At 40.2% G+C, this 15,208-nt stretch overlaps 2 protein-coding genes across 2 annotated transcripts in view; both read right to left on the bottom strand.

Moving 5' to 3' along the window:
- LOC145444867 (dihydropyrimidinase-like) overlaps positions 1-15,208 on the bottom strand; it is a 177,442-nt gene that overhangs the window by 126,855 nt on the left and 35,379 nt on the right. The gene's annotated exons all lie outside the window — the stretch shown is intronic.
- LOC145444969 (E3 ubiquitin-protein ligase TRIM63-like) lies at positions 7,694-14,180 on the bottom strand. Its single transcript, XM_080323047.1, has 10 exons — positions 13,872-14,180; positions 13,081-13,210; positions 12,726-12,872; positions 12,562-12,657; positions 12,370-12,492; positions 12,132-12,265; positions 11,577-11,704; positions 11,277-11,516; positions 11,062-11,213; positions 7,694-8,250 (listed from the first exon to the last, which is right to left on the bottom strand). Exons 1-10 carry the CDS (start codon positions 14,075-14,077, stop codon positions 7,864-7,866), a joined length of 1,743 nt encoding a protein of 580 aa, XP_080179173.1. The 5' UTR covers positions 14,078-14,180; the 3' UTR covers positions 7,694-7,863.

Consider the following 15,208-nt stretch of genomic DNA (forward strand, 5'->3'; position numbering starts at 1 on the left):
TCCATAACAATGAAAAATTCGAGGCTGATTGTGGGAGTTCCAGGGCCACGAGCAGAATAAAATTTATATTTTCGTAATCAGTGCAGAGTCATCTTTCGATTGATACCCGTTTTGCCAAATTGAATGCTCGGCAAGCCGGTCAAAAATGACCGTCAAATTGCCTGTAGTCAAATGGAAATTGTGACGTGAATCAATTTCACTGAGGCGTGAGATTTGCCTGTGTCGACACCATATAGGACACGATGATGGTACCAGAGCTATCATTTCATGCACGTTGTTATTCGTGGTATTCATGGTGTTTTGCGACTACAATGGTCAATAGGTCATTTACACCAGGCCGATGTTATTAAAAATGATTCCGTAGATGCCGACTTGAAGTCAGACATGGGGTGATTACTTCACGAATGTAATCGATTGCGATTACGATTACTTGTGAATCCCGCGATTACGATTACGATTACGATTACAGCCAAATCAGGAAGTAGTCGATTACGATTACGATTACTTTTCAAAAGTAATCACGATTACTCACGATTACATTTGTTTTGCTTCTTAGAACTAATTTCAGAAGAGATTTTGGAAGACAATACAAATAAGGCTTGCAATGAAAAGATCTTATGAGATAACAACTTTCTTTATAAATCATAGTCATTTGCTTGTTACGTCATAATGCACCCATTGCCCACCTCTATGCAGGACTATTCGTCGCACCCAACGATTTGCATTCTTGCCAGGTCCGTAACTGCCACACCCCAAACTCCCCAATAGGACCAGGAGCAAGCTCTTAGGGGACTCAAAATTATTTCGTAAATCAACACATTTTCAAGAGAATTAATAATTCACTTGAAAATTTTTCTCGAGTTTCGGCATTAACTGTCCCTAAATACAAAGTGTGCTACCAAAGAATGACCTTGACCAAAACGTCGGGTATGTGTTCATTGTCAGTAGCCGCGCTCTGTGGGCATGACGAATAGTCCGGTCCTTCCAATCTGAGCCCCAACAATGCAAATGCCACCCGGGGCACTCACAGAGGAATGAAGACATGGCAATTTGTGTGTGCGTCTCACGAAAGTTTTTCTTTTAGTCTGCTACGTTTGGGCGACTACAGTATCTTTTGATTATATAAAAGATGGGAGGTCACGAATAAACAACATACAATAATGAAATTATAACAACATACCAGATGCTATAATTATGAATTACTTGCTCCCAGCTCTACCGGTAAATCTGAATGAATAGCAAGATAATGCAATTACTAATATTATTGACGAAATTCAGTCATCAACTTGAAAACTGACCACCCTATGGGGCGCCAATACCCCGGGTTGTAATGACTCGCGTCATGACTCGACTCGCGTCATGACTCGACTCGAGTCGCGATTTTTTGGTGACTAGACTTGACTCGAGTCGTTTTTTTATCGACTCGACTTGTACTCGAGTAATTTTGTATGACTCGAGACTAGAACGGCCAAGACAGACATTCCATGTAACTTCGAAGAATAGTAAAGTTACCACATTATTTGTATTTCGTCTATCAGTCCCGATACTTGGAAATGGGGCCGTAAACTGTGAAAACTGATGAAAATTACTATATTATGAATACGAGCCATTCTATATCACTCGAACAGAGTTGAAAAAAGTGGGCTGAACCGGATTGATCAGAAAACTGATCTGTGAACAAAACGACTTGGACTCGTACTCGAGTCAAAAAACATGACTCGGACTCGACCCCATACTAGCTGACTTGGACTCGGACTTGACTCGGGGGTGAATTGAAAATGAATCGACTTGACTCGAGTCAAAACTATAAAAGTGAGATTGACTTGTGACCCGGAACATTGTAACTTGGTTACAACCTTAACAATACCAACGTTTGGAGTGGGGGACGAATTGCTGTTTTGGTCCTGATTGTACCTACAACCCACGCTAACATGGTGTATAAGCGGATGACTATGGCGTCGGGTATAAATGTCGAGTGAAGAATAGTGAAATAACGATTGGCGCTCATTTCAAGTAGTCATATGAGAATAAGATAAAGTGAACTTAAAATTCTACCTTCCACTTATTACAGATACTGCAAGCTGCCGTTATGCCGTTACGAGAAACGGCAAAGAACGGCTCGGTTATGATGTATAAACGCAGCTGTTGATTTAAACCATCGTAATGTTTTATTTGACGAGTACAAAACTTCAAATCTTTGTCCGGTGTACGCACAATACATACGTATACTACATAGATAGGCCTACTGCTCGCCAAGCAGCAACGGTCAAACTGCGTTTAACTATAAGCATAACCAAACATCAATACATAAGTTACTATTTTAAACTAGGCAGAGTGGTGATTATTATCTTGCTGCGAGGTAGTGGCGTCTGGAGTGTATTGATAACCTGATATACGTCATGGCTTTCACTGTTCTAACAATCACACAGCAATGTACATCGAATATATATTTACTACGTGTGTATACTTCTTACGCAAGGACGAGCAAAGCTAATACTTCTGACGTAATAATGAGCAGTGGCGTTTGAAAATCAACCGCTTGCGCTATCAATAACCTGGTATAATATCTCTTCCTTGTTCACGAATGTTCGGTTATGTCATATTCATTGTACAAATAAAAAGTAATCGTTCTTTCACAAAGTAATCGATTAGATATGTGAAGTAGTCGATTACGATTACGATTACTTTGGATTTTTTTCGAATGTAATCGATTGCGATTACGATTACTCGAAAATGCTGTAATCGTCGTAATCGATTACGATTACTAATCGCGATTACCCCATGTCTGCTTGAAGTAGGGCCCACTTTAGGCTTTTTAAGACGCCGCTTACGCTATTCAGATGACGATGAGGAGCCTAAATAAATGGAGAGCCCATAGGGGACTCCGGAGTTGACCTCGCCTGGATTCGAGCCCGCAGTATATTGTGTTGCGGCTGTAAATCATATGTACCACTGCGCTATCTCGCCACGAATTTGATGTAAGTTATATTTGCTGAATTTGTTGCAAATAATTCTTTGCGTTACGACCGAACGATACCATGGGCCTTTCGAACATGTGGACTTTAGGGCTGTTCAAAAATAACTTATTTTTCTGGATTCCAGTCATTCTGTGATTAGATTGTCAGGTTACCCTAAAAAACGCTTCACACCAAATTTGGTTCAATTTTAACAAGTATAGGGCTCTGCAGATCCAATTAAAAGTTTAATTTAAACAGGAAAATTAAAAACAAAATTTTTCAAATTTTTCTGTCAACCTCATGAAATTGTTAACATGTCTTCAGAGACGATGCAAAACAAATTTGACTCAATTCCCACTATTACTATTATTATTGTTGATGAAAAATTAAGTGACGCTTTTCGCCTGTGAGGCCAGGTGCGTCAATTCCAACTAGATTCAACTTGATTGGTGGATAATCCGAGGATTATCAACGAAAAACTCAAATAACTCCGCTTCTACTAGTTGGAATTGAGTCAAATTTGTTTTGCATCGTCTCTGAAGACAGCTCAACAATTTCATGGGGTTGGCAGAAAAATTTGAAATTCTTTTTTTTTAATTTTCCTGTTTAAATTCAAATTTTTAATTGGATCTGCGGAGCCCTATACTTGTTAGAATTGAACCAAATTTGGTGTGCAGCGCTTTTTAGGGTGACCTGAAAATTTAATGACTGAATGGCTGGAATCTAGAAAAAAAGTTATTTTTGAACAGCCCTAGTGGTCACACATCTCCGAACTGGTATCTAGAAGGGAACAAAAATATATGTAACGATATTGAAGCTCTGTCACCTCCAGAATTTGTACCGTTTTGAAAGCAAAACTTAGTTAGTGGGCATAATTAAGAGCAGAGAATGCAACATGATAACATGCCAAAATTGGGAACTCGATACTTGAGTTTGTGTGTCAAATTTTGAATTAGGCTTGGATTAGGTTAACGTCGGGTTGCCATACGTCTGGATTTTCTCGGATATGTCCGTAATTTTAGTGTTCAAGCCGCGTCCGGGAGGAAAGGTTGAAATTTGCCCTTAAATGTCCGGAATTTTGGGAAATTGTATTTTAGTCCCGAGTTTTATATAGCTTGCCAGCAGCCATTATCCCGATCTTTTCTATGTAGCGAACATGCTCATCTAGCCAAAGCTGTATGCTTTAATCATGTCTGCAACTCGTATATGCGGTGTCAGAAATTGTTATCTTTCAAGAAGAACAGCAATATAGGCGGTTGGTTTATTGCAATGTAGGGCTTCTTAAACAGTGTAGCGTGGAAGTGAAACGAAAACTGTTTGTATACAACTAAGGCTTTACGATCAGGACTATAGCTACCGCACCCCAAACGCTCCAATTGGTGATATCATAGTGTCCTATATGGTGTCGACACAGGCAAATCTCACGCCTCAGTGAAATTGATTCACGTCACAATTTCCATTTGACTACAGGCAATTTGACGGTCATTTTTGACCGGCTTGCCGAGCATTCAATTTGGCAAAACGGGTATCAATCGAAAGCTGACTCTTCACTGATTACGAAAATGTAAATTTTATTCCGCTCGTGGCCCTGGAACTCCCACAATCATCCTCGAATTTTTCATTGTTAAGGAGATTGGCATTGGGACGCAGCAATGCTGTCTGGCTCTTTTTCTCTTGAGCTACTCTCTCGTTTCGCCAGACAGCATTGTTGCCTCTTGAGCGCCCCTCTCGTTTCGCCAATATATTCGACAATATATTCAAGTATCATATCTTTTATAGATTTAAGAACTTAAAGTTCACTCTAAAACTATCACAAAAACCTGAAATCTCAACAAACTTCACTTTCACATCACTTCTAAAATCTACCATGCGGTGGAAACCATGAAACCATTTTGATTTTGTGGCCCCGTGACGTATATTTGGTCAAATCCTACTTATTGTCTGTTCTCTTTATCCATGTTATTATCAGTGGCGAGTAAGGTAGTGGTACGCTCCACAGCTGTAATACCAATGTATTCTTCGGCGATTGGAGATTTGTATTCCAGGGGTTCTTAACCAGGGGTACGTAGCCCATTCGTGGTACGAAGCACCACGTAAGGGGGGTACGAGTTGCATTGTGGAAATAGGCCTATATGCTCTGGAATATTTTCTGGGCCAATTTATTCAGCAGGAAAATATTCTTCGCGCTCCGCGCGATTTTATGTGAATGTGATTTATGTGATTATATATAAGTTCTTATTGGTCTGTTCCAATATTAACGGAAGAAAATCTAACGTTGGTTTAATTTGACTTTGGCAATGACAGTAACAATAGCCTATACTTATCACGACTATCAGAAACCCGGATTAGGCTACACTGCTCACATGCTCGATATCACATCAATCTTCAGTAAATTTTAAAATATTCTGCATAAAACTGTGTCCTGTCAAAGTTCCACTAGCTGCAATATTATAACCCGACAGCTTTACGATGTCATCATGCGTCCTCTCGCAACTCATTATTTAACAAATTATGCCAGGCACAAAAAGTACTTCATTCAAATATTTGAAAATGTAATTTTTCCGTGCCAAGCGTGAATAGTAGCCATATAATAGTAAATTACATTTTCGCGATGTTTGTGGAATGCCTGTCTGCAAGGTGCCGTCAAATAAGGCCTACTTGGATATTATACATTGAATACCCTTATCATCGATGTTGCGGCCCGCGGCGTCATCAAAAATTAGGAAATTGGCCCGCGAGCACATTTGAGTTTGGGACCTCTGGTCTATATGCTTGTTTAAAAAGTGTTTTATCAATCTACCTGGCACCATAGCTTCATTTGTCAATTAAGCATGACAGATAAGGCAGTTTGGGTTGCGATTCATGATCATACCTAGTGAATTCCATATAAGTGTATATTAAAGTTCTGTACCCCAAAAAGTATGTTTCAATATTATAGTCCCAATCCGAAAAGACCGGCCGGACTCGAACCCTTACCCACTTTTTCTACTACACCTTAAAATACGGGGGAGGCGACAAACCTAAGCAATTTTTGAAAAGGGCCGCTGGACTAAAAAAGGTTTATAACCACTAATTTAAACATTGGATTCAGCAAAAAAATGCTAATTTATTCGAGGAAGCAATTTAATTTATTTTTCAGAACCAGCAATCCACTTGATTTAAGATAACTTTGCATAGGGCTGCACCTCTCATGTTCAGTGGCACCGATCATAAAAACTTCAAGGTGATTTTCCCGCTGCACGTACCCTAAGTAAGCGACTCAAATAACTTAAATGTAGTAATGCAGGAGCGGGCAACATACGGACCGCGGGCCGGATCCGACCTGCGAAGGGATTTTAATCGGCCCTCAGAGAGTTTCTGGTCTTATATGATAATGTGACCCGCGGCCGGAGAAATGGAGCAACAAATTACTTGTTCTGTTCTAGTCTACATACATTTGCGAGCAAGCATTTTCGACCATGAAAATGAACATACAAAGCTGCGTTCCAATCAAACTGATGCTCACGTGCAGCCTTTACTAAGGGTTTCTTCATCCAAAGTTCGAATAACTTGACGACAACTTTGATCGACCAGAGATATTATTGACTTCAACAGCTATTGAAGTATATTACGGTAATAAATTCATTAAATACTGTTGGAAGTTTATACCTTCAACTTGAAAATCACATTATAAACGATTTATTATTCTTTTAATATGTGGATAATTACACGATTACTGTATCGATTTAGGAATCCGCCCGTCAAGTACTTCATTTTATAATATACGGCCCGCCGACTGGAGAAGTTGCCGGCCTCTGAGTCCACACCATTATAGGACACTATGATGTTACCATATCATCATCATCGTCATCGTCATCATAGTTACATCCACATAAAAATGTTTCTGGCGGTCACTACTTGAAATTATCTTCGAGGGCTATTAGATCACAGAGAATATAATTATATATAATCCACCGGCAAAAGAGAGGAATATCCTCAAAATGTATATGGAAGTTGGGTCACGGTGGCACTTGAGCTGCAAACCATGACCGCAGCTCCATTTTAGATCCTACAGTCTATACTGAAGTCTGGGGTTGCATTTAAAACAAGCGGTGTTTTAAAGCACTTTGTTTAAAACATATGTTTTGAACAGTGTTTTAAAGGCCTTTAAAAAATTGCGTAAAATTATGCTATAATTGCGTAAATACTTTCCAAAAAACATATTGTATTAGCCTATACAGACGATTACCACCCGAAATAGCCAACGTATATCGATATGGAATGGTTGGAGCCCTCAAAATAGTCGGTTCAACGGCAATATAGTACAGATATTTCGTCAAAGGAACTATATTTACCTTATATTTTCAATTGTCAATGTCAATCCACTATGACGTCACAATTGAATACACGTGATGTCATGGCTTTAAAAACATGTTTTAAACAAGGGTATAGTTTTAAACATGTCTGTTTTTAATTGATTTTTGTTTCAAATGCAACCTTACTGAAGTCACAGTTCCTTTTCAGCGCGAAATTATCATCTCCCACCTTTAATATACGAATATGTATGTAGATATAAATATATATGAAACCTCGCATCATGTATTTCACGTTTTTAACAAGGGCCTTGTTTTCAACAGTCTGTTTTAAATTGATTTTTGTTTTAAACGCAACACTACTGAAGCCACAGTTCCTTTTCGGCGCGAAATTATCATCTACCACCTTAAATATACACGAATATTTATATAGATATAGATATATATGAAACCTCTCACCATGTATTTCACGTGAAATCTATTTTCAATATGTCCAGATAGTCTGATGTAGAAACATCATGAAATAAATTAACGAGATAGAAGGGACGGTATAGGCTATACTATACAGGTATATCAAGTATTCGTGAATGTATTTGCATACACATTACACAATTTTAGGCGAAGGATTGGGGCTTTTTATCCAGAAGGTGCGACCAAGTCCTTCGTCGATGCGAAGTGTATAATGATCGCTGCCGCCTCTTTGATGGGCGGCGAGCAGTCGTTGTAGAGTGCTCTGGCGCGGAAATGTCACTGTCGACCGAGGATTGAGCGTCTGTTTGGAATCGCAGAACTTTCCGTTGTCGGGGCGAGGAAGGCTCGTGGTTCGTTATCCGCGCGAAATCCTTCGGATCATTTACGTCGCCGATAACGTCCTCCGAACAGTGCGAGGATAAAGACTTTTGCTTGAGCAAAGATTTTAAAGTTTCCTTGCCGTCGGAACCGACATCCTCACTACTATTGTGGGAACTTCGTCGTCTCTCCAGCAATGACCGCAGTAGACTCTGTCGGTTCAACAAAACCGCTATACGTTTTGTCACAACAATTGAAGCAACATAATAGGCCTACTACTGGATTCATCGCCCTAAATTTTGGATATAGGGGCACACTGCGCACTATTGAAACAATCGGGCTATATATTTGCAATCAAGTCATGGCCTTTGTGACATACATTCGCATTTTTGCCATATGTTATTGTTGAGACTTATTCGACAGGTCTGCCTGCCGCCCGACAGATTTGATTATTCGTACCGCCGAAATACTATTTAACTCGGTATTTAAAATTTACAGTCCCGTACAACCAACAACAGCAGAGGTCCCTGAGTTTTGTAACAACCGTGACCTTCGACCTCCCAGAGCCTATCGTGCACTTTGGTATTGATATACGTGGCCCTTTCCTTCAATAAATTTCAGTTGGAATGAGATTGTCATGGTGGATTTTAGCAAGCAATGAAATTGTAATCTATACTTTATGGTGACACCGATGTTTCCAATTTGTATTATTCAGAAGCTTGCTGACGTAAATAATTCAGTTGCAGCTGTATGCCATCGTAGACGGAACTAGTGCGATCGTTTCCACCAAACGTCTGTGACAGTGTTATATGCATAAATTATAGGGGTCACCAACACGCGGCCCGCGACCAGATTTGAAATCTCGGAAGAACGCTTGGTAAAGCATTTTGCAATGCTGAAATTGATTTCAGTTTAAACATATTGTTGTTGTTAAGAGTAAGCTATTCTCCTGTGCCCAATATCACTATTACTCACCAGCTCATACGGCTTCGGCAATGGTAATATCATTCCATGAAGGAAGAATTTGCTGATATGAATGGACATATTTCCTCTACGTGGAATGGCCCACCACTACCAAGACCGAGACGGTTAGAAAACGACAACGGGCTCCTCAAAAGACTAAGCTTTACGAGGACCTAGTTTTCCAGCAAGTAATGGACATCGATTCTTTAATCTTTAGTCGAGGGGTGGCCAATGTGCGGCCGTAGAAGGAACATTATGCAGCCGTCGAAACTTAATTCCATTAGGCATCCGTCAATATGCAAATTGAATTACGAACCGACTTCCTATATATAATAAGAGGTTTAAATTATTCTTGAAATTTCTTCGCGCTCCGCGCGGCTCAATGCGCGTTAATTTTCGATTTAATATAGTAGTGTCATTTGTAATCAGAGCCACACATTACAGATGCGAACAACAATGGGAAATGATGTGCCCCATAAAGAAATGCCAATTCGTGATCGTGTTCTCTTCATCGCAAAGGCAATTTGTTTCTGGTAGACGTACGTCTAGGCGAATCCAATATCTTTCCACTACATCGACAATCGTGATGGGAGGTCAAGAAAACAAAGCCGTACCGTTTTAGAGGGCACGAAATTTCCGAAGTCATATATTTGAGACGAAGTTATTTGAATTTGCCTAGCGATTCGCCTTGGTCCGAAGTCTCTCTTGGTCCATTCGAATTTCCATTTTAAACGTATTACCAATTTAGCTCGCTGAGTAGCCTATTCCCTGACGTTACATTATTCGCAAAATTTCAATAACCTTCTCCAATTTCATATAGCCACACTGCATATACACTTATGAGCAAGAATGGTTTCCACGGTTATATCAATAGATCGATTGGTTAAGATTAGGAATGATGACAATTTCTACTTCTGGTCGTATTTTGAAAGCAGAATGGTAGGTCAGCTACAGCTACTACATTGTATTTCACATCAAAGCAATGTTATGGTGAAATGTTCCAACTGACCCACTCTATTTTGTTGGCCGGGATGCGCAAAGGTTGCGGTAACTATACAGATAAACACATATATATTCTCTTTCTGACGCAATGAACAGTGCAGTAACTCGTATGCAAATGTATAGAGAACAGAGAAACGATCACAATGAAGAATGGCATGCATGACGAAGGAGCCCATGATTTTCCGGAAGATGACAACGCAAACATTCTCAGAAATTCTGCCATAAGGATTCCTGCAATGAATTAATGGCATGTCACGTGACATTTTGGAACCGTGCGGAGCAGGTTAAGAATATGCAGCGGACAGCATTTCTGGAGAATAGACCAGAGTATAATAAACATCTGTTTTTGGTCAGTCCAATTCTCTTTTTGTAGGCACGTGCTGCCCAACGCGGAGATGGTCAAAGTAGTCATTATGCTTAATAGGGTGTTTACATCTACCACTTGTAATAACAATTCACTCAATAGAGTGACGTACTATATCCTACCGAACGAAATATATAATACAAAAGGTGACTGGGTGACAAAATCTGGTGAGGTATTTAGTCTAAAAACAGCACTATACTTGTGTAAGTGAGGCAGGTAAACAAAATGCACTTGAGTACTCCGAAAATTCGAAATCCCACAATTTGTAATTGAATACCTCGGACCGAATGTCTCAATCCTCAAACGTGGTCAAAGTAGTCACCATTGATACTCGAGTAGATGCAGAAATAACGTCTTAAATTATACCCGAGTACAAGTAGAAGTAACCATTTCTAAGTGAGTGAAAAAGTAAGTATTTTACATCTAGCTTTGCCCTGAAAACTGAAGAATGCCGAGTAAAAGTGGGAGAAATCTTAAATCATAACCACTTTAGCAAGGGGAAAACAAGCAAAATCTACTTGAGCACTCCGAAAAGTACAAATACCTTTCGCTTCAACAACCACACACAACGGGGGATAGTGGTTACGAGTCTAATGTAGGAGACATTTATGTAGGAGGATCACAAGCATGCGATGAAAATTCGTAGGATGAATGTGTTTTTTTGAATGGATGGAATTTACGTATGACAGCCCACCTCGTCACTAAAGCTGTTTCCCCGCCCTTCGCTCGCCCCGAAACCTTCTCCCTGGGGACACGCTTGAGACCTACGCCTCGACGCCCGGCCACTCAGATAGCGTTCAGCAATCGCTTTCACGTCAGCATCAAGATTATCCAACCCAGCACAATCTGTTGTAAAATCGGAAAATTTATTGCAGTTATATCCAATTCAAGCGAGGGGAATATACGCACCGCCGTATGATTCTTTGCGATCGCCTTCTCTATCAGACTTGAAAGCAGTGGAGGTGGAAGGCACGTCATCGTCTTCGTCGTTGTCGGTTTTTGTAACCCTTGCCGCTGCTACTGCTTCTTCCGCGTTCCCTGCCTCGTTCAGCAGCAATTTTGCTTGAAATACATCACCCACGTTTTCACCACCCACCGCTCTATTACTCTCTTTGCGCAGGGTTGATGATATATCAGAATAATCCGTATCTGTTACCGGTGATATTAATAAGCAAAGCATTGTTGTTGCTGTTGGGATATTTCGCTCACCATCGCCCTCGAACTTGATTTGTTTGAGACGGTCCACGTATTCCGTCAAATTGATTGAGAATTCGTCTACGTTTTGAATATGCTGTGGTGGTTTCGGGACCTCCGCATCACGAGCAGTACTAGTAACCCTAAACGAAATGGTGATGACGATAATGTGATCATGATCACGATGTCTGTGTTTCATGACAGGCAGCAATTCCCTAAAGAGTTATCGCTGTCGCCGCATTACGTTATTTGCCTGTATTGTTGTCGCGGTGTATAGGTTATTTTATTATAGGTGATGACACCGCAATGACGCTGAACTTCGAAGCAAGGTAAAGGTCAGTATAGCTTCAAAGTCAATATGATATAATAGGCTATACAGCGACCAGTCGGAATTCCATAAACCAACGACTCTTGCGGTCATTAATCCAGACAGGCATAGGGGATTTATCCCTCGTCTATAGGATTAACACGGATCGTATAACAGCTCGTTCGCATGTAGGTTGTTGATATTCTACTACTTATTCGCAGCATTATACACGCAATGACAATTATTCCAATATCATTAGATACCTGTTGATCAAATCTCTACTAATCAAGAGAAACTGAGAATGGGACGGCTCTTCCAGCATCGTTAATGCCTCTTCCACAAGCTTGCTGGATGCTTGTATTTGGATGCCGTATTCTGATAACATTGACTGGAGTATCTAAACAATAATATGTCAATACAGAATGTAAAAATGCGATAAAATCATAGATGATACTCTGGGTGTATATTGCTGCACGCAACTAGTGCTGGTTAGTAGCATACCTCGGATTTTTCCTGTGATGCGGCCTTTATTTGACTGAGCATGGCTTGCTTTCGTTGTTCTAATACGGCATACAGTTGATCGAAAGAGCTTGAGACTTCATTCTGGGCCTTTTTACTGTTCTCCTAATGCAATTACAGACGTGCATCACAAGTTCATGTATGATAGACTCAAGTGTAGGCAGACTAACATACCTCGACCAATACTGCGGTTTGCTCTGTAGATGATATCACGGTTTGAAGGCGATCGTTGCCGGCAACCAGCATGGATATAGCGCTACTCAACTCGGACTGTATGAGGGTGGTTTCGAATATTGTATAAAACGCAAGTTTGAAATGTAATCATTGAAAATAATTACTTTATGATCTTTGTAGACTTCGTCCATCGTTAATACAGTACAGTCGCGATGCTGGCCGAATACTTTGCAGAGGGAACAGGTGGGTTTTTGGCAAGAGATACAGAAAATATTGACCTTTTCCTCCTCGTGTTCGTCGCACATGAGAACCTAAAAATCACATTTGTGTCTTTAGAGACTTCTTTGAATGAATGAAATTCAGTGGTTCTCTTTAGAGTTAGTTGGATGATGAGTTATCAACACTTATCAGTGTATCAGTGTCGGGAACAAAATTTGTGGGGGACGGTCTCATCTCGGACCATTGAAATCGATTACGTATCTCACTTAAATTTCTACATTTCTAATTTAATATATATACCTCAGCCTTTCGGAAGGGCTTTTTGCTTTCTGTTTGGTACATGTCGATGATATTTTCCACAAGGATATTCCTTTGCAAACCGTAAACTCCATGTCTATCCAGCATGACTTCATATCTACACGTCGGGCATCTAATCGGAAAGAGAGTAGTGAACCAATAATTATTTCTTGCTGACAACGGAGTAATTACTGCGTGATGAAACTTTTATCCTGGCGATGCGATGCAGGATGCACCAATAGCCGTGATCAAATTTGGTACCTTCTCACAGCGTACTCAATAAAACTGAACAATTATAAAGACTCTTGGACGCCCAGAACTTCAATAACAACGGAGTAACATAGCTATATTATCATTTTATTATTATTTATTTATTTATTTTAATTTTATTATTACATTTATATATACTACTGTTATTGGTATTTGGTATTACGACTGTAGATATGCAGAGTTGAATATAGAATATATTATTCAACTGTAAATTGAACAATTGTACAATGTAGCCTACATTTGGGAGATTATTGTCTTGCTTCAAACACCTCACCTATTTTGTTTTATATCTCTATCCGCATGACGGAACCAGACATAAATTTAGATGACAATTGCACGCAAAACTGCGTCCAGTCAAGTAACAAACGCCAAACCCATTCGTGATTCAATGAAATATAACTTACGCTACAGCACGTTATGTAATTTTTCACGAATTGCAACATAAACCACTGTGGCTTTATGGTAGTCAATAGATGTCTACCTCTATTCACCAAATCTTCGGAAATGTATAGTGATCCACTAACCTGAATCGTCCTCCCGAGCCCATGGGTGTTCCCCTGTTTTGGAAGACATCATTGGCGCATTTCCTACATAAGTTGTGTTGGCAAGGTAAAATAACAACAGGCTTGCTGTACACTTCCAGGCAAATGGGGCAACTTAGTAACCGCTCAACTTCTGCTTCATAGTCGGTACTCCCCGGTGTTTTCGATAACATTCTTAAGGTTTCCATCGCAAACGCTCCGCAGAAAGAATTCTCGTTCACTATCTATATACTTTATCACAATGTGACTATACTTCTCAACGACAACTGCAAAGAATAGGATTCCGTGTAAGTCCGCAATCCGAACATAAATTCCTGCATATGATGAATAATGATGATCAAGTCAAACACGTGAATCTCGGCTATCGAATACAGGACGGATTCAATTGTGGCTAAAGCTGCAGCCCTAAATACTAAAGCATATTAGATACCAAAATCACAACAATCATAAAAATCGAACCTTTGGTATGTTGGGGAGCCTATACTGTATTTCAGGACATGCAGGATTGCAGGCCTGCTGCCCTGCATTTGCCAAATTCAGTTGTCCTCATCGTTCTTTTGTTCTAATAAATATACGGGGCCTGTTATTCTCCTATGATTTGTATGATAACAAAGTTTCGAATTTTCACCAGGTTTCAAATGTCATTGTCAGGGTCGCAAACACGGACAGTGGGATAATGGACGGACGACATATACGAATACGAGCCATGATAATGTCCCTGAGAATAGAAAGTTAGGTTTCCCGGCTTTCTCCGCCGATAATAGCTACGATTGACCCATACTCTGAAATCGATGTAACGTGTGCAACCTCAAGCTTGTTTTCGATGTTTGCTTGACTTGAAGGAAACTATATTATTCGAATGAACCAACAAATTGTCGATACTGCAATGTGGTAGGCTATATCTGACCTGGATCGACTATTCGCTAGTACAGAAGTCCGTACAACCGGGTATGGCTACAGCGTAGCTCTAACCCTACTACCTTCCACCAAACGACGATGGAGTCAAATAGATGTAAACAAATAACGTGAATGTTTTCTTCACTGTGCGCATAAGACGTCATCGAAATAACCGTTCCCAAGGGATTCCGACGCCATCACCAGCACTTCGAACAGACTATGTTAAGCGTCTGGAGAATGCTCCAGATAACGCTAAAATCCGTCTGGATAATACCCCGCGTCACGTCATATCTAAATAATCGCCCACTGATATTGACACCTCGTCGTGAAGACAGCAAACATAGGAATGGGTTTCATCAGCTCCGCACAAGCAATTGTGATTAGGTGACAATGGCATTCGATACACTTGGCCGACCTATAAC

Source organism: Botryllus schlosseri, chromosome 8, assembly GCF_051294905.1.
Source record: "Botryllus schlosseri isolate E-star chromosome 8, Bs_hap1, whole genome shotgun sequence".
In the NCBI taxonomy this organism is placed as follows: Eukaryota; Metazoa; Chordata; class Ascidiacea; order Stolidobranchia; family Styelidae; genus Botryllus; species Botryllus schlosseri.

What these genes read in the sequence shown, in the direction of transcription:
- LOC145444969 (XM_080323047.1), bottom strand. Translation starts at nt 14,077, where the DNA reads ATGGAAACCTTAAGAATGTTATCGAAAACACCGGGGAGTACCGACTAT. An exon ending in AAACCGCAGTATTGGTCGAG is followed by an intron (nt 12,493 to 12,561) that starts GTATGTTAGTCT and finishes TAATTGCATTAG; the next exon opens with GAGAACAGTAAAAAGGCCCA. An exon ending in TCGCAAAGAATCATACGGCG is followed by an intron (nt 11,214 to 11,276) that starts GTGCGTATATTC and finishes ATTTTACAACAG; the next exon opens with ATTGTGCTGGGTTGGATAAT.